This window comes from Sciurus vulgaris (genome assembly GCF_902686455.1).
Source record: "Sciurus vulgaris genome assembly, chromosome: 4".
In the NCBI taxonomy this organism is placed as follows: Eukaryota; Metazoa; Chordata; class Mammalia; order Rodentia; family Sciuridae; genus Sciurus; species Sciurus vulgaris.
In genome coordinates, this window is record NC_136464.1 from 160,103,703 (window position 1) to 160,122,842 (window position 19,140).

The 19,140-nt window shown below is 45.8% G+C and overlaps 1 protein-coding gene across 1 annotated transcript in view; it reads left to right on the forward strand.

Moving 5' to 3' along the window:
* Positions 1-18,060: 18,060 nt before the first annotated feature.
* The window catches only part of LOC306660401 (uncharacterized protein), a 45,629-nt gene continuing 44,549 nt past the window's right edge, over positions 18,061-19,140 (forward strand). Inside the window, exon 1 of the mRNA XM_079138591.1 lies at positions 18,061-18,275. Coding sequence (XP_078994717.1) covers positions 18,270-18,275 — 6 coding nt within the window. The 5' untranslated portion in view covers positions 18,061-18,269. The remainder of the gene's footprint in view (positions 18,276-19,140) is intronic.

The following is a 19,140-nucleotide window of genomic DNA, read 5'->3' on the forward strand; positions in this document are numbered from 1 at the left end:
GCGGGCACTTTGTAGAGCAAATCAAATCCCAAGATAGTGGAAAGTTTAGTAATCACGAATTAACTCTGAAGCACCTTACATAGGACTGAAAGGATAACATAGCTTCCTAGAAGACATCGTCTGTGACAATGACTAGAGAAGATCCCTAGAACTTACGTATCACTGCTCACTGAGATGGGTGGGTTCCTCTACCCCAGATAACCACACAAGTTGCTCCCACTGGAAGTAAAAGAGAGAATGCAAGAAGAAAGAGGGTTGGGGTTATAGCTCAGCCATGGTCCTATGTACAGAGTCCTGGGTTCAAGCCCCAGCACTGCAAAAAAATTTCTTAAAGACTTTTAAAAATTCTACCACTGAGCTATGCCCCTAATCCCCCAATTTCTAAAGATTTCAGATACGAAGTTAGAGAGACTGGTTCTGGTTATTGAAAAGCATAGCTTGGGCTTTTCTTTTCTGTGATGCTAGGGATTGAAACCAGGACTTTGCACAGGCTAAGCAAGTACTGTACCACTGAGCTATATACCTAACCCAAGTCTGGGTCTTTTGATCCCTTCAAGTTCTTGTTTAAAGTAAATGTATCTAAACACAAACTATTTTTTTTTTATTTTAATTTTTTGGTACTGGCGATTGAACCCAGGGGTACTTTAATACCAAGCTACATCCCCTGCTCTTTTTTTTTTTTTTTTTAAGTCTTGCTTAGTTGCTGAGGGCCTTGTTAAGTTGCTGAGGTTGACCTTGAACTTGAAATCCTCTTGCCCCAGCCTCCTGAGTCTCTGGATGATAGACATGCACCACCATACCCAGCTAAACACAAACTTTAGCGACTCAATTTTTTAAAATAATTACAAAAAAAAGCAGGAGAGTGGACAAATCTATACATATATTTACCATAGGAGAAATCTCAAGAGCAATTAGTAAAGCAGGTAAGTGCTGCATTCTAGAATGCTTGCTGAAGATCTTATTGGGAGAAGCTTGGGTGGTGGGTATGAAAACAGCCTCGAGGCTGGGCCCAAACCCCATAAAAGATGCAGAGGAGTCCAGCAAACCTCCTTGGTGAAGCTTCTTTTTCAGTATGTGAAATTTACATTTGTTTTGTTCCCTTTTACCAATGCCCTATGAGATCCTTAAATTGGTGCCCCTTCTGCTGTGTCCACCTTCAACCTAGAATGAAGACATCCCAAGTTGTTGTGCATTCCAGGCATTTCAATCTCTACATGCCAATTCAGTGGGGGGAACATCAGTTGACAGTAGATTTCCACCAACTTCTCCTCACCCAGTGACTACGGTTCTGCATAGGCCCAGCCTCAAAATTGTCACCCTTACCCCACCTGCTTCTTCACCCACCAAAAAGAAGAAAGCTATAGCAAGGAATGGATCATTTCTGAATCCATATCCTATCAAGGTGCCCAGACTTTAAGGTCCTAAAACTCCAACTGGTCTGGTGGATAATTCCATCTGTCAATGATCACATGCAGTAGCTGCACACGTACAGGCTCAAATTAAGTTCTGATGAGGTTATTTGAACTTGCACAAAACACAGCAGATAGCCCATTGGCAGTATGACCATCCATGGTCCAGTGCATTATAATTCTACCCGCAAATTTACCTGTTGCCTGACTAAAGACTGATATTCTGTCCAGTTCAGAAGGCTGGCTTTGCATTGCACAGCTTAAAGTGAGATCCTCAGTGCTTGAATTTTTCCGACAAAGAATTCCTATTATTCCAGTTCAAGTTCTAGCAGGAAGTCATGTAGACTTGGGAAGTGGCTCACATGCCATTGTGAGCCAAAGATGATAACAGATATGGGTCAAATATTTAAATGCAAAGGAACAGGCATAACACATCTTGGACCACTTCCACAAAAAGTTTACACTTTAGAGTAGAAATGAAAATTGTACCTCTTTATCTGAATTTTCAGAGGTGACTCACTTCATGGAGTATTTGATGCACTAAAACCATCTCTTTTTTTTTTTTCCATTTCTCTAAAGCAAGCATTGGATCCAGAAAAATCCAGAGTTCAATAAGGATGCAGCAAAATTTATTTTTAAAAATTCACATATTTAAAGATAAGATACATTTTACTAATACATTATTCATAGTACTGCTCAAAATAAGTTATGGAATATGAATGTAAAGCAGTCAGTTATTTTTATGTTTGGCATAATAGCTAGGAAACTTCAAAAGAAGGGCAATATTATAACAACAAAACAAACGGTAAGGCAGAGTCATGTGGCTTCAACAAATCTTCTCAGACAAGATTTTGTATGTACAGAATAAACAAGTTGCCTTTTTTAAAGTTAGCTTATTATGGAAGTGTCTGGCTTTGGTAAATGAATGCTTGATGTTGATTAAGGTCTGAAAGAGATGGGAATGCTCTGATTCAAAATACAACAGAGGCTTGGGTGCACATGGTGGTATAGCCCTCATCTTCCATGGATCTGATCCCCAGCACTGTAAAAGGGGGGAAAACACCCTGAAATGCAGCAGGATAAATAGCAAGCTCTCCAACTACAGATAAAATCACCATCCAAGTAAAGGCCGTATAGACTGGGGCTAGGAAACAAGTTCATCATCCAGCGAAGGTAATGGAGTAGGCGTGTCAGCAATCAAGGTTGCAGCAGATGTCAGGATACAGGTAACAACCCAACAGACAAGAATTCCAAATAGGTTATTCCTTTGCTCTGCCTTCCCCAGCCAGCAGATCCATGTGGGTGGGGATTTTAATTTTGTCCACTGCTGTATTCATGGCTTCTGGAATAGAGTCTGGATTGTAGAAGATGCTGCACCCCATTCCATGAGTGAACAAACAGAAGCTGAGTTTCAGAGGACAGGTGCGTAACAAGGAAATGAAATCCCACAAATATCTACTGAGCACCTAAGCTAGGGTACCATGCCAAGCGTCCCCAAGAGATGCAGAACTAACTATTAAATTCCAGACTCCGCCATGTAACTTGGGAGGGCATACTGCTGGGCAGTAGGAGAGGGGGCCATGGTGGGATCTTCGTGAAAATGACATCAGATGATGGGTGGTGGGCTTGGAATTCCATTTCCTGAGCTTCCCAAGGTCAGGAACTTCACCTTCCTTTGAAAGCCATTGTTGACCTCAGTGTATTTCTAGTAAGTGCCCAATAAGTCTCTGAATTGGTGAGTAGGCATTAGAGACCCAAGGAAAGCATCAGATGGAGCTGCAGGCCCAGCATGCTGGCCAGGACCAGCCAGGGAATCACCTGGGCCATCCTTCCTGGTTCTCCACTTTATTCACTTGAATGACCACGGCCAGTCCAGGACCAGTGCTGTCAGAGTATTGTCTGATTAACTCCCGACCAAAGTTAAACGTGAAAATCCTGGTGCCGTGGGCCCTATTTGGAACTTTGAGTCAAAATCCTAGGTGAGGAACCCAGAAACTGGCATATGAAGCAAAGAACCATGTTAAGTTTCCTGCATGTGAAAGTTTCGACTCTACTGATGTGGGGTTTTGTAGGCAAGTGGAAAAGATCTAAGGAAACTCCTCCAGTACTTGCATCCTTGAGAACCTGAAATTCCAAAGAAAAATGGAAAACCACTGTCCAGGACGGTTCCTGTGGGCCAGTTACGTTCAAGGTGCTTCTACATATACCAATTTAATCTTCAATAATACAAGCAGGTAGTATGATGACTATCTTGTATGTGAGGAAACAAGCTCAGGGACAGCAAATAACATGCCCAACATCCCACAGCAAGGATTAAGTAGGGATCCAAATTCCTGAGTTTAATTCCAGGGGCCACACACCCTCCTAAGCCTTACTGCATTTCAAGGAAATGCGGAACAGAGGGAACCAGGACATTGTGTAGTGGTACCGATCTTCAGGAAATAGAGTCAGCTTCTTATCAGTTGAATCTCCTAAATGAATTTCTGGAAGTCAAGATTTGATCAAGGGCTTAAGGTAGCATATGTACATTAGGTCTAGACCCTAGTGTGAATAAGTCATCTATGACTTCAATAATCCTCGTCAAGAGGCCAAGTGCAGGGTGAAGTGCTATCTGGACCAGGACTAGAAAGCTCACCTGCCCAGGGCCCACAAGCATCTTCACAAGGTGAAGGTCACGGGTGCTAGGGGACTGCAGGGATAGTGCAGATGGCTGCCTCCACATTTAACACAGCTCAGCTGATTGATCTAGCTAATGGTCCCAACCAGAGTGACCAGGTCTTCTTCCATTTCAAAGGGAAACCCCAAGTTCAGCTTTCCGTATGAAACATCTCAATTCCAAAATATCCATAACTAATGCAGAAGTTCAAAATACACCGAGGCCACGAGTCTGCAAGAAAAATTCAGGCCCAAGGAGCTCCAGCAAGAACCTTTGACTCAGAATCTACCAATTCCAGAGCATTAAGTTACATAAGGAAATTACCGTATAGTTCAGTGAAAATGGTTTCCCTCCGTCCGTCTGTGCATCCTGTTCAGATGAAGGTATATCCGTTACGACTGTTGGTTTCATAAAACATGCATCGCATCATTTTAAAATTTTACATAGATGCATCAGATGTAGCCTGAAGGTCAGTTTTTGTTAAGTTGAATTGTTTCTATTAATTTATTTTACCACTGTAGGATGACTCATTCAGGTTTTGGAATAATTCTCTGGCCTTTAAGCTTATTTTGAAAGAAAATGAAGCAAACTCTCCGGGAAAGAAACTTTCAGTTTTAGCAGGCACCCTATGCAGCATCTGCTTTATAATTATATTTGGGGATTTTCTAAGTTGAACTTCTCGTACTGAAGAGTAAAAGCTGCCGTTTCAGAGCAGAAATTGTCTATTTGTATGCTTCTTTCACATGCTCACAGATTAAATACACAGCATGTGATTTACTATCTGCGACATACTGAAAAACATTCTAAAATAAAATTAGAGCAATAGGGGTTTTGTCATTGCTATTAACAATTTTATCATGTTGCTTTACGTAGAATGGCTACTGGACTAGTGGGAGTACTTCTTTTTAAAAAATATTTCCAGTCTGAATAATACTCCACTCTTTTCGGTATTAGCATCGCGTTAGGGGATATTTTCTTAACTAGTTTATAGCAGGGTTAAAAAGATCCCTCTCCCTTCATGCCTCTATGGTTTTTTTGACTTGTTTTGTTTTGCATTTATTTTATGTCATCAAGAGAGGTGGTGTTAACCGACCAAAGCAGAAATCATCATCGGATAAGAATTAATGCAAGGCTGCCAGCTCACCGATGCTGCACGCAGCAGAGACGCTCAAGCACTCGTGTGAATGGAGTAAAAGGCACTTACAAGGACGACCGCAAAGCCTCTTAGTTTCAAGACACGACAAAAAAGCTTCCAGGAAGTGAAGCCGGCAGGTCCTAATATCATTTATTTTCACGTCTATATTTTTAAATCGTCGTTTTCCACCGTAAAACCAAAGAGCTCCGGAGGTCTGCTGGACCCTCTGCCTTAAGTCTGACGGAGCCGAGTCCCCGCAGCTGCGCGGCCGCCCGAGTCCCGGGGAGGCAGCCCGAGCGCCGCCGCCGCCGCGGCCACCGCCGAGGGCGGGGCGGCCGCACCGGGTTATTTATTTATTCAGCTGTTTCAGGAAAGCGCCGCGGCGCTCACGAAGTCCAAGGACGCCTCCCTGCAGCACCGCGCTCCGCTCCGCTCGGCCCTCGCGGCTCCAGACAAAGTGGAGACTCGCGCCGCACAGCGAGACTGCGCCCGCCCGCGCCCGCCTCCCCGCGCGCACCTCCGCCCCTCCCCCGCCGCCCCCTCCCCCGCGCCCGCCGCCCCCTCCCGCCTCCCCGCCGCCCCGTCCCGCCTCCCCCGTGCCCTTCCTCCTCCCTGCCGGCCGCTCTCCGCTCCACCTCCCGCCTCCTCCACCCACTTCTTTCCCATCTCCTCCCCCCCACCCACTTCTTTCCCACCCCACCCCCCATTTTCTTCTTCCCACCTCCACCCCCCCACTTCTTTCCCACCTCCATCCCCCACTTCCCTTCTTCCTACCTCCACCCCCCCCACTTCTCTCCTCCCATCTCCTTCCCCCACTTCTTTCCCATCTCCTCCCCCACATCTCTCCTTCCCACCTCCACCCCCCACTTCCCTCTTCCCATCTCCTCCCCCCACTTCTTTCCCACCTCCATCCCCCACTTCCCTTCTTCCCACCTCCACCCCCCCACTTCTTTCCCACCTCCATCCCCCACTTCCCTTCTTCCCACCTCCACCCCCCCACTTCTCCCATCTCCTTCCCCCACTTCTTTCCCATCTCCTCCCCCACTTCTCTCCTTCCCACCTCCACCCCCACTTCCCTCCCTCCCATTTCCACCTCCCACTTCTCTCCTTCCCACCTCCACCCCCTACTTCTCTCCTTCCCACCCCCACCCCCCTTTCCCTCTTCCCATCTCCCACCTCTTCCTCCACTTCACGTCTTTTCTCCCTACACTTCTTTCTACCCCCCCTTCCCGCCGCACCCTGCCCTCCCCGCCCCCTCGGGCCTTCCCTCCCTCCTCCTGCCCTCTGGCTCGCAGGCGGCTCCCTGGTTTCGGTGTGCATAGAGCTGGGCAGATTGTGGTTGCGTGGCTCTCGGTCCAGAATGCCGACGAGAAGAGTTAGCCAGAGGCTCCTCCGACGCACACTTTCCATGCCGGCGAGACAGCGTCCCCTCCTCCCCGCGAAGGCTCGCAGCTCGGGCACCCCTTCCCTTCTGCGCCCGCAAAGTCTGCGCTTCCTGGGACCAGAGGCTCCAGCCCCGAACTCTGCGGGCAGCGCCCTTGCTCTTCTCATTTGGAGGACTCTCCTGCTCTTGAAATTTAGCACAGATAGAAAGGGCAGCAGTAGGTTTTATTTTATACAGGGAAACGAGGGCGCAAAAAGGGACCGAGAGGGAGAAGCGAGAGAACAGGTTCGCGCTGGTGGGCAGGTGGATGGAAGGTGGTTGATTCGGAGAATTTCCCGTTTGGGTGCACCCTGGTAGGTGGGTGTAAAGATCTGGTACCCTTGATAAAGGTGAAGGTAAGGTGGCTTGCACCACCCAGGCCCAGGGAGGAAAAGTGGGTGGTATTTCTGTCTAAATCCAGCGCCCCAGCCCTCTCAGGAGAGAGGGGATGTGATTATGCTGAGCGCAAAATTCTTGTTTTCCCAGGAGGCAGGCCCAACAATAAATAGTAGTTTACGTGGCAAAGAGCACTTGTTGCATCCAGTCCTTCTAACAGTCATGTGTTGTCTACTTTATTCCCATTTCACACATCAGCCGACTGACTTGTGGATAGACCGAGGGACTTGATCAGAGATTCGAACCTCTGACTTGGTAATCCATGCTATGAGACGACCTAGTATTTGGGAGCCTGAAAGCAACATGGTTCAGCTTTTACACAGATTGAACTGGCAGAGAGCAAGCAAGCAGAGGGCAGGCAGGTAGATTGCAGTAGGTAGGTAGGCGCACAGAATTCTCCCAGGCTTGTATTTCAGGATGGACATAAGCAGCACATCTTTTATCCCTTGGGATGTTACTGTCGTCTTTCATTAGCAAGAGTCTTGGAATCCCTGGAAATTCCTAGATCCTCTCCAAAGTGGGTACTTGAGGAGTTATTATCTCTGGTTAACCCAAGTCTCCTTGTGTCTCACTAGGGTATTTCCCTGGGTCCTAGGATAATATCCCTGTGTAAAATTACTGTCCAACAGAATTTTTTAAATCTTCCCAATTCCCATACTCCCACAAAGGAAGTATGCAATATTGAGGAGAGAATGACCCACAAGTCAAATTAAGCTTGAAGGTTTAATGGGACTCTTGCAAAGCACCAAGAAATTTCTGTTTTACTGTTGAGATATGCTGGGAAAAACTGGGACTGCTGGTCCCTATGACATTTTACAAGGTGTTAACTCTGGAGACAAGGGAGATGGATACCCAGGGCGTGATGGTGCTGGGACATTTGTGATCCAACATGAATGTCTATTCTTCTATTTCTCCCCAGGAAGTAAAAAAAACCCATCTGATACTATTTTGTTCCTCCAATATATTCTTTTCAAAAGGTTTCAAGAGCCCATTAAGGATGTTTTTGACTCCAGTTGCTATTTTTACTACGACTTAACATGATACACTCATAGATTGTCATGTCGTCCCTGCCCCCCCACTGCCAACATGAGAAGATTTGACAAACCCAGACTGCTGAGAGTCAGAAGCCCTGTCTCAAATCTGACGTCTACACGTGTTCCAGGCAGAGCGCAGAGAGAACTGGAGTTTAAGGAGTGGAGTGGTGGAATAATACCTCAGGGTGCTGTCCCGTGGTTCATTGGTTCCTAAACCTACTACAGCTGCCATGTTGACAAATAAATCCCCACAGAAGTGCTAGGAAGTTCTCTTCACGTTTGGCCCTTTTCCATTTCTTTAGGTAAAGAACTGAAGCTGCCAAAGGGGGGATTCCTACAATTTGACACCCACATCTTATTTGGGGTGTGTGGGAAGGGTGGGGAGTTCTGGCTCCTTAGTTTGACAACAAAGTGAAAAGGGAGGTGGACTCCAGGACCACAGGGACAGGGCTCAGTGGTTCCAGGCTACTGCTCTACAACAGTATTGGGTCATTTTCTGTATGGTGGCCAACCATCCCTAGGTTTTTTTTTGTTTTTTTTGTCATGACAGCCTAGATGATAGAAAGTGAGGCAGAAGCCACCTCTAAGGAATTTTCCTTTTCTTGGGGCCTAACATCCACTTTCCTTGTGCTGGCAAGTGGCTAAGTCTGCTCTTTGTTGCTGTAACAGAATACCACAGAGCAGGTATTTAGCTCATGGTTCTGGAGACAGGACCAAGGGACCAACTGCAGTGACTCCAGAGAGACTTCGTGCTGCATCATAATATGGCAGAAGGCGAAAGGGCAAGAGAGCAGGGAGGGTGGAGGCCTTGTTTTCCTGACCACCTGGTGTTTACATCAGGCACTCACCCCACCATCATGACATTACTGGTCCCTTGTGACCCAGTCACTTCTCACCAGGCCCCACCTCTCAACACCACTGCATGAGGATCAAGCTTCCAGTACATGAATTGGGGGACAGGGCCAATCCACAGCAGGGACGGAGCCCTGGAGCATGGTCAGAGATACTCTTCCTGCTATGCACCCTCAAGAGGAGAGGGTCAGGTAAAGGGATGCTCAGTATAGTGCTGAGAGGTGACTGCCCACCTCCCTAAGCACACCTGGCCCTTGCAGCTCTTTGCTGCTGGTGACTACCTGCACGCCCTCTTCCTCCACGGGCCTGTCTGTCACTGCAGTACCATCTGCCCCAGACTTTTCCTGGGGGATGTACCTTCTCTAGCCAGCATTCCTTGTGTCGTTCCTGGGGAATCCAGGGTAAGTCCAGGCTTACTGGGAGAACAGTGGGCACGTAGGTGTTCGCCTTTTGAACTTGAGACTACAGTTGATGCCTGCAGCCCAGATCTGGCTCAGGGCAGGGGCTCTTCAGGCCCGGCTGTGGCAGAACAGTGAGGGAGGTACTTGGGGTTTTCATCACCTCTTAAATCATCCCAGAAAGCTTGAGCCACTAACTTCCGCATGCACAGGCTGCCGCTGGCTCGGTCGCAAGAAGATGAACGACGAGTAATAAAATCAAGATGAAGTTCTGTGTAAATCTTTCCAGCTCACAAAGATTGTAGAAAGTTGAAGATGAAAGGGATATTAAAGACCATCTCGTTCTTCCTCCTCATTTTGCCGCTGTAAAATCTGAGGCCTGGGGAGGAGGATCGAGGAACCTGCCACCACACAATGGCCCCAGGGCACCAATCTCTGTGGCCCTGGCCACGACATCCACCATCTCTCGACCTCTGAAAACAGTTAAGGAGAAATCAGTCCTCCAAGCATCTTTGCCTCCCACTACGTTTATTGTTTCCAGCTGCTAAAAATTGGCACTTTTCAAAGTGGGTTGCCCTGCTATTCATTGAGGGTCACTGCTCCAGGGAGCCGATGTGGGGTGGGGGATGTTGGCACATGATGGGAAGCATAATGACCAGTCTCCTCCCTGGAACCTGGGGATTTCAGTTCCCTGGGTGTGTGTCCTCAGCAAATACCCACAGAGTGGATGGCCGACTGCACTCAACTGTGCATTTGCCCTCTGGGGATGGAAAGCTGAAGGAAACACCGTTTCCTAATCTAGTTGACCTTGGGTGGAAAGATGTTTTTGCTTGGTGGAAGCCCTCGGAGAGTCCATAATGTGTTTTTAGGGCTGCAGTGTTCTCCAGGGTCCTGGAAGGGAGTGGTTGTCAATGAAACCTCACAGATGGTTCTGGCTTTGGCTTTTTCTGAGTTTTGACCTTTTGGTTGCAAACAATCAACTTGAGCTGGAGTTAAGAATTCAGGAAATAAGAAGATAGAGTAGTGTCTCATGAAGCCTGCGGACAGGACAGCTTTAATACAGCAGGCAGAATGCCTTTCTGACTTTCTTCTTTGCTTCACGTCTGTCTCTGCAATCAGTTTTCCCTCTTCTGGATCCTTTAATAACTACCATGCTTATATCTCTTCTACTGAAGAGGTTAGCCAGAGGTAACAGTCCCAAGACCACATTTTTAGGAAAGAGAATTCAGCCCAGCCTGAGTTAAGGGTCAATGATGGAATCAAAGTCCTGATCCCATCCAGTGTGACCGGAATAGGGTGCACTGAGACATCTGCATGGATGACTCAGGGGCCATTCTCCAAGAAAGAAGAGTGGATGGCAGTAGGCAGACATTTAAAACCTGTGACTGTTAGTGACTTCAGACAGATTAATTATTCATACAGAAAAAGTGGCGTGGCCCAAGGAGGGATCTCAAGAAACAATTCACACACCACAGAGACTTCACCTAGTCTCTTACGTGGTAAGCTGTCTATCATGGAGCTCTATCTGCTTATTATGTAGAGTTGCCTTGCAATTCAACCCAATTCTCTGGGCTTTAAGAAAGTGCCATTGATCACACATCTGTAACTCCGGAGACTCAGGAGGCTGAGGCAGGAGAATTACGAGTTCGAGACCAGCCTCAGTGACTAGACCAGACTCTCTTGCCAACTTAGAGAGACCCTTTCTCAAAATAAAAATAAAAAGGGCTGGGAACATAGCTCAATGGTAAGATGTCCCTAGGTTCCATCTCCAGTACAAAAAAAAAAGTCCACCAAGACTATCTGAAGAGTGTCTCAATCTTTTACATGACTACCATGTATATTTCTGTGAGGCATGTTAGCTAGGTAGACACTGAAAACGCAGTCGAAATGCACTTTTTAAACTTGTTATGTGTTGATGTATCTGGGTGAGCAGGTATTCATTTATCTATATTTTTAAACATCCATCCTGCTTCCAAAAAGGAATCAAAGCAACATCTAATAAAAACAGAAAAAGCATGAATGAGAAGAACCAACAGCAAAAAAGAAGTCAAAGGCAAGTAGCAAAAACGGGTGCAGGCGAGCAGAGCCACAGGGACTATAATATATATAACACTAATTGTATGACTATTATCTTTTAGGTAGTAGAGATTCCCAGTGTCCTGAAAACCCTCTCGAGAGCTCCATAGATCCAAACTATTTTTATAATAATACTAAGATATTGTTTGCCTCCTTCACTCCCATTCTGTCATGAGTGTATAGGGGGATTTTGCAGAAAGTACGCATCTTATGACATCAGCACAGACCGAATGTAGACACAGGTATGAGAATCTGGCTATCTTCTACTAAGCTGAACATCCAAGAGACTTGATAATACAAACATTGCCACTCTTCTCACTGACTTCTTTGTTTTAGAAAAAAATATTTTCACAAAATGTTAATTATGTTGACGTATAATAGGTTTGTTATTTTATTTTGTTATTATTATTTTTATTTTTGTTACTGGGATTAAACCTACGGTGCTTAACCACTGAACCACCTCCCCAGCCCTTTTTATTTTTTATTTTGAGACAGGGTCTCACTGAGTTAATGAGACTGGTCTCAAACTTGCAACTCTCTTGCCTCAGCCTCCCAAGTTGTTACGATTACAGGCATGTGCCGTCATACTCAGATGGGTTTGTTATTTTACATGAATTAGTAAATATTTAATTAAAAAAAAATTTCTATACAGTAAGTATTGATGGATGTATCCCATATATAAGTAAAAACTTTTGGGGTCTCTCGACAATTTTTAAGAATGTCAAAGGGTCATGAAACTAAAATGTTTGAAAATTGCTGATCAAGAATATTACTATTGGCTGGGGTTGTGACTCAATTGTAGAGTGCTTGCCTATCATGTATGAGGCACTGGGTTCAAATTTCAGCGCCACATGTAAATAAATAAAATAAAGGGCCATGGATAACTAAAAAAAATTTTTTTAAATAAGAAGATTATTATTATTTAAGCATCCTAGTTGGTGCAATAGTTTGAATTATCTCTCTCTTTTTTTTTTTTTTTTTGGTGGAGGGATGGAGTTTCACTCTTGCCTAGATAGCCTTAAACTCACAAGCCTCCTGCCTCAGCATCCTGAATACTTTAGACTATATGCATATGCCACCATGCCTAGCATATTCAAGATCTTGAATATACCCCCGCCAGATGAGTGGTAGTTTGATCCCCAGCCTGTGGTGTTATTGGGAGGTGGTGGAACCTTTAAGAGATGGGATCTGGTGGAAGAAGTTAGATCACTGGGGCATGCCCTGGGGAACAGAGCCCATTTCTGTTTCTTTCTTTGTTTCCTGGCAGGCCTGAAGTGAGTAGCTTTGCCCCACAGCATGTGCCCTGCTATGATGTGTTGCCCTCATCATGGGACAACATGAGGATGGGACAATATAATGGGACAATATAATGGGACAGCATGAGGATGAACTGAAGTCTACAAAACTGTGAACCAAACTAAACCTTTTCTCTTATTAAGTTGGTTTATCTCAGGTGTTTGTTACAGTAATGGAAAACTGACTAAGAGAGGTGGTGATTCCTTACCCGCCCACCCAGTTCCTTTTCAGAAGGCAGTGGTCATGTCTCCATTTGATCCCCTGAAAAACCTGTCATTTTAAGCATGGATGAAGTAGAATTTTTGCACACATGCATTTACATATTCCTCATTTTATCTTTTCAAGAAATATTTACTGAGTCCCTGTCATACAGATTCTAGGTATTGTGCTTAGCTCTAGGAATAGAACTAAAAGCAAGACAAAGGTGGCCCCTGTCTTCATGGATCTTGGGATCTACTTTGCCAAGGAGTAACAGTGATGACTAGAAAATAATACAGAGTCATTGTAAGAATTATCCAGATGGAAACTGCCTTTGTTTGCCTTCAACAAACTACTGATTAAGAAAAATACTATCACTTTGCTGAGTATAAGGACTGAAGATTAAGGCATTTCCTGGCAAAAGGATATCATGTGCTAGGTAATGGATTTATTGGTGACTTAAGTTACAGTGGCCCTAGTCTATAATTATTATGCTTAAACATAGTACATGTTGAGAAAATTCAGTATAGGTCAATAAAAATCAACATCAGAAAGTATTAATTTGTATTACAAAAAGATCTTCCATTTTGGAAATATTTGATCTATAGAGGGGTGATCAATAACTTACGTGATTGAGCAGTTCATCGGATACTTAAAATATCATTCAGATGATCACACTTGACTCACAGCTTTTCAGATACATGTAGAATGCATTTAGGAAGATAAAACCGTATTGCTCAGTCGCAATAAAGAAGAGCGTAACCAGCTTCTAGGTGTGGCCAGTGTCTGATGTTAGGTGAAGTCCCAACATTAGGAAAATTCCAGACTCGGCAAAGGAGCTGTGCAAAGAAAAGATGAACTGCAAGGTGTAAGTGATGCTTAATTTCTTTGTTTGACAGAGTGATTGGGCTGGAAGGTCAAGGCAGTACAAAGAGAGTTCAGCAAGATATTAGAGAAAAATCTTTCACCGTGTCTTGTTGGTTAATGGAGAAACTTAGTATAATTAGATTGATTTGCCACGTTGCATAACCACATCTTAAAAGTTTTGGTTTTGAATCCAGTGACGGTCTCTATTGGCTTGCCACAGGCTCCACTCTGAGCTTCACTGGACACAATATTGTTATAAATTCTATGCTGATCCAAGGATGAGAGGACTAAGGTATATGTTAAGATGCTAGAACCAGGGTCTAAAAACCTTTTAAGAGACTAGATTAATGTGTCACACATAATCACATAGAATTTAATGGGTGATATTCCATAATATGACCCCTTAAAAGCTGTGCAAACCAGTTCAGGACTTTTGGAACTTGGCATGTTTAAATGGCACCAGGACAAGGTTAATGCAGTGAAGATCTTGCCATGAGAAGGCCACTACTTGACTTCTAGGATCAAGTTTCTGAAGTTTCAAGGTATTAGTCGGTGTCATGCCAGGGGACAGGAGGCAGGGGAGTGAAAGATACCTGAGTGAGAAATGAGGCTTATGTGTGTAATATGCACAGACAAACAAACCCCAGCAAGCACAAGAGCTGGCTTCCTAACATGCTACATGAGAGGCCTCAGGTATTAGAAATAGAAATAGAATCCAGAATACACGGATACACGTGTACATACACGTATACAGCGTGTATCCTGGTATATGCGTGGTCTTGCTCTGCTCTGTGCAGGTCAGGTCGCTGCATTTTACAGACTTTGAATAGACAGGATATGAAGAGTTGACAGACACTGAGATGGAAAGGGTCTTGGATTCATGCCATGCGCCTGCTCTTCCTCCTGCCCGCTGTGACCCTTGGCCCTCAAGGCCGCATGGCTCCTGGCTACCTCTGGACCCTCACTTCCGCCCTCTCTCCCTTAAGGTCTCCACTCCAGCCGTGTCTGATAGTCCTCAAACATCCAGCGTGTATCCTGGTAGGGCCTTGCCCCCCGCCCCCCCAAGTCATGCGACTCAGCCTCTGAGGGTCTTCCCGCCCTTGGGGAACTGCTTGTGGTAAAAGCTTTTCCTCATGGCCAGGCCAGAGCCAGGAGCATATGCCCCCGGGGGAGGGAGCTTTGAGAAACTCACAACATTTCTAAGCTTGGAAAGGGTGGGCCACTTATGGGGGAACATGGTTTGAAATACGATTGACTGACTGCCATGCTAGGGACGAAGCCCTAGGGATGGGTCTTGCACACACTGGCGAGGGCTCCAGCACTGAGCTATGCTCTCAGCTCTTGGCATTTGAATTAGTTAACACTTAAAACTCATTCCTATGGTAGCATCTCATGAGATTGTCAGGTCAGGCTAGCTCTTTCTTGTTAAAACAAAGTTTCTCTTTGGACCATCGAAGTTGCATGCTTGGGGGCTGGGGAGATAGTTCAGTTGCAAGCACAAGGCCCTGGGTTCAATCCCCAGCACCACAAAAAAAAAAAAAAAAAAAAAAGAAAGAAAGAAGTTGTGTGTGTGTGTGTGTGTGTGTGTGTGTGTGTGTGTGTTTAATGAGAACACAATTCCAGTGTTTTCATTGTGACAATGGGATTCATTTATTGAAACACTGCCTGTTTTCTGAAATGTAGTTTGGAATATGGGAGATTTAGAGGAAAAAGATTTTGGTTTCATGGGAAATCTGTGCCATTCTCTGAGTACAGCCTAAAAAATGATCAGGCTGTGCCTGGTTTTTCTTATTTACATATCAAGTTTGCTCGCCACCCTTGTGAATAATCATCAGTGTGGCTCTCTAGGTATTCTTCTAGATAAGACACACCATCTGTCCCAAGAATTATGTTAGCACTTTACAGTTGAGAAACAAAATCCCATTTTAAGTATTGGGCAATTTAATGGTCAGTCAGGAGTTGCCTCGGTGTGGACAGCGGACAGAAGAGACTCTGGTATGCTCTTTCGATGAGACGAAAGTCTTTCTTTTGAAAAGAACACTAAATGTCTGGTATTAACACAGAGTTCAGAGGACACCGAATGTGGTTTTGTAAATTAATATGAACAAAATAACTGTGTTTTATAGAGGACTCTGTTTCTCCCTCAAGAGAAAGGGACAAAATGCCAGTGTGGAGGGAGTCCAGGAAGCTTTCGGCTCACATTTCCTGCACAGCTTCTCTTCCACTGTCCCAGGCCAAGAGCTGGGGTACCTCCCCAAAGTGTGTCCTGAGGATTTATGACTATTTCTCTGGCAGTGTGATAAGATTTTTTCCGCCTAAAACCTCCAGAGGTTGGAACCACAAGGCTAATGTTCTGTTAACCTAGTAAGAAAGAAAGGTTCTTCTGGGAATTCTGAACTTATTTCAAAACACAAGCAAAAAGTCCAAACAGAATTTTCAGCATCAAAAACAAACAACAACAGAAAAACAGAATATGGGCAACATAAAGGTAGATGCCAGAGTGAATCTTCTTTCTCTTCTAATTTCAGCCAGATTCTAGAACACATGTTTCATAAGAAGAGAAAGAAAGTGTACTCTGTCCGATATGTGGAAGCTGATACAATTGGGTGTGGGGATAGAAGTTCATTGGAATGAAGGGAAGGGAAGGGAGAATGGGATTAGGAAAGACAGTAGAATGAATCGGACGTAACTTTCCCATGTTCATATGTGAATACACGACCCATGAAACTCTATATCATGTGCAATCGCAAGAATGGGATCCTAATTAGAATAAGTTATACTCCATGTATGTATGATATGTCAAAATACACTCCACTGTAATGTATACTAAGAAGAACAAATAAAAAAGAAAAAAATGAAAGTATATGGATGTTTAATATGAGTTTCTGGGAACTTCCTAGGAAATGCCTTCATAGGGGCCTATTTTAGCAAAGGCAGAGCTGATCAGAGATTAGGAATTCAGATCCCTCTGTTACTTTGTCCCAGGGTAGAGAACAACTGCTCTTCTTCCCTGGGTATCAGCACCAGGTGGTGGCTTTCCTAGGTGGCTCTCCATTTAGGCTGGACTTTCCATCTGACTCCAGACTCTAGTGCTGCTGCTCAGCTCCTGTCCTGGTTCCTCTTGTACTCTACAGTCAGTAGGATCAAGACACCTGTCACTCCAGGGTCAGGCCGCTTTGCAATTGATTGTTTACATGTTTACCCATTTACTGTGCCCACTGAGCTGGATGAACAGGGAAGCATTTTGTCAACCACAGTATCCCCGGTACCAAGTACAGTCCCAGTCCCAAGGTCAGCCCTGAATGATTGTTTGACCTTTACCATTAAATGAAGTGAAAACATTGAAAAGAAAAGCAAGCTTGCATTAACCTTCTTGTCACCAGAGGCAAAGATTGCATGCTTTTTGGGGGGCTGGGCGGAAGTACTGGGGATTGACACCAGGGACTCTTTGCTACTGAGTTACATTCCCAGCCCTTTTTTTAAAAATTTTTTGAGAGAGGGTCTCCCTAAGTTGCTTAGGGCCATGCTTATTGCTAAGTTTATAAATGCTAAATTGAGCTGGCCTGGAACTTGCTCGCTTCTTGCCTCGGCCTCCCCAGTTGCTGGGATTACAGGTACAAATCTTGGATTTTCAAGTATTGGGCGCTAGAAAGTCATCTTATCTCTTCCTTTTTTTTTTTTTTTTTCCTCAGTCTGGTCTGGGTAGCAAGGGCAGTTCTTATTGCCCACTGAATCTCCCCTACAAGACCTGGCACCCCCCGGAGATGATCAATAAACGTTTATTAAATAAAGTGACTCCTACTAGCCTGACTTCTGCCTTGCAGGCTTCTGTCATTACCTAATAAAGGGGCCTCTTTCAAAACAGGACAAGTTAGGACACTGAATTTCCTTAAAGGGAAAAGATGGTAGGGCTGCAGGCCCCTTTTCCACCACTTCCTGGGAAGGTGTGAAGGATGAAGATGGGAAGCAGGACGGAACTTTCCAGGGTCCTGCATGGCCCATGATCCAGCGCTTGCCATAAAATCCCAGAAAAAGCCTCCAGCAGGTTCAGAGGCCACGACTGTGTTTTCTCCCCCACGTGACTAGGTGTCTCTCGGCCGCGCGCCGGTCGGATAGCTGCAGCCACCCCGGGTTTCAAAGGTGAGGCGGCGCGGCCGCGTGGCAGGGTCGCAGTGCCCCCGAGTGAGTGCGCCTGTGGCGGGCGGGTAGAGACCGTCCCTCCCTCCCTCCCCTGGCCTCTTCCTCCTCCTCCTCCTCCCCCCACTTCTCCTCCTCCCCCCACTCCTCCTCCTCCTCGCGCCTCCATTTGGTGAACTCACAATAGGTTCCGAGGCCAGGAAAGAGACACCTGCCGGTGGCACGCGGCAGTGCGCTCGCCCAGAGCCCTCCTACGCGCAGGCAGGCAGCTACACGCCCGGGGAGGCCAGAAGCCCCGCACGTGGCTCTCCTTTGCAAGCCAGTTTCCACTCAGCCTGCAAGGACGAAACGCGATCTTTCCGTTGAATGTTCTTCTGAAGATTTCTCAACAGATGCAGGTTCACGTATGGGGACCCCAGATGTCCCCCTGCCTTAGCCTTTGGTGACACCCTCAACCAGCTTAGTCCCCTGTGCGACTGTTCCATGCTGAGCCAGGAGAAGACAAGCCTGCAATCCGGGGTCCCGGGAAGAGAGCAAAGCCTCTTGATTTCTTTTAAGCTCCCTTAGGCCAGCCAGATTGTCTTCGGGCAGACATTTACCCTTCCTGGTTCAGGCAGCACCCCTGACCCGTGTGTCTGAGCGTGTGTGCGCTTGTTGGTGCATGAAGAGGGTGTGGACGTGAAAGAGCAACTCTATCAGAAGTCACAGTGAGGAATCAAGCACAGTGCAGCCAGAACGCACCAAGGACAATTCACAGTCGGGACTGTGGGAACTCAGGTGGTTGGACACGCAAAGTTAATCTCAGAATTCTAATCACCGGGCATTGGTTGCCACCAGGTACTAGAAGGAACCCTTTGAAGGCTGGAGACATCAAGTCTTCTTGGAGTTGCTTGTTTGAAGCTGGTTCCTTTCAGGATGAGGCCGATTTGAGCTCTTGGATGGGCAGGGCATTCCACTGGAGAGAATAATGACAGCTGAGGTTTAAAGTGAGATGCTGCTGGCTAGACAGAATAGGGCAACCCTGGCTGCAGGGAGCCTGCAACTGGTTCTCTGCAGGCTGGGAAGTGAGTGGTCTGGAATTTCTGTGTGGGATAGTTAGGGTTCTCCAAGCATCCTGGGCCTCACCTGGGAACTTTTAAAAATGCAGGGTTCCAGGCCCCACCCAGAATCACAGTGTCTGAGGGTGAACTTTCCCATCAATCTTTTATTTTGCTTTTTGGTACTGGAGATTGAACCCAGGGACACTTTACCACCAAGCTACAT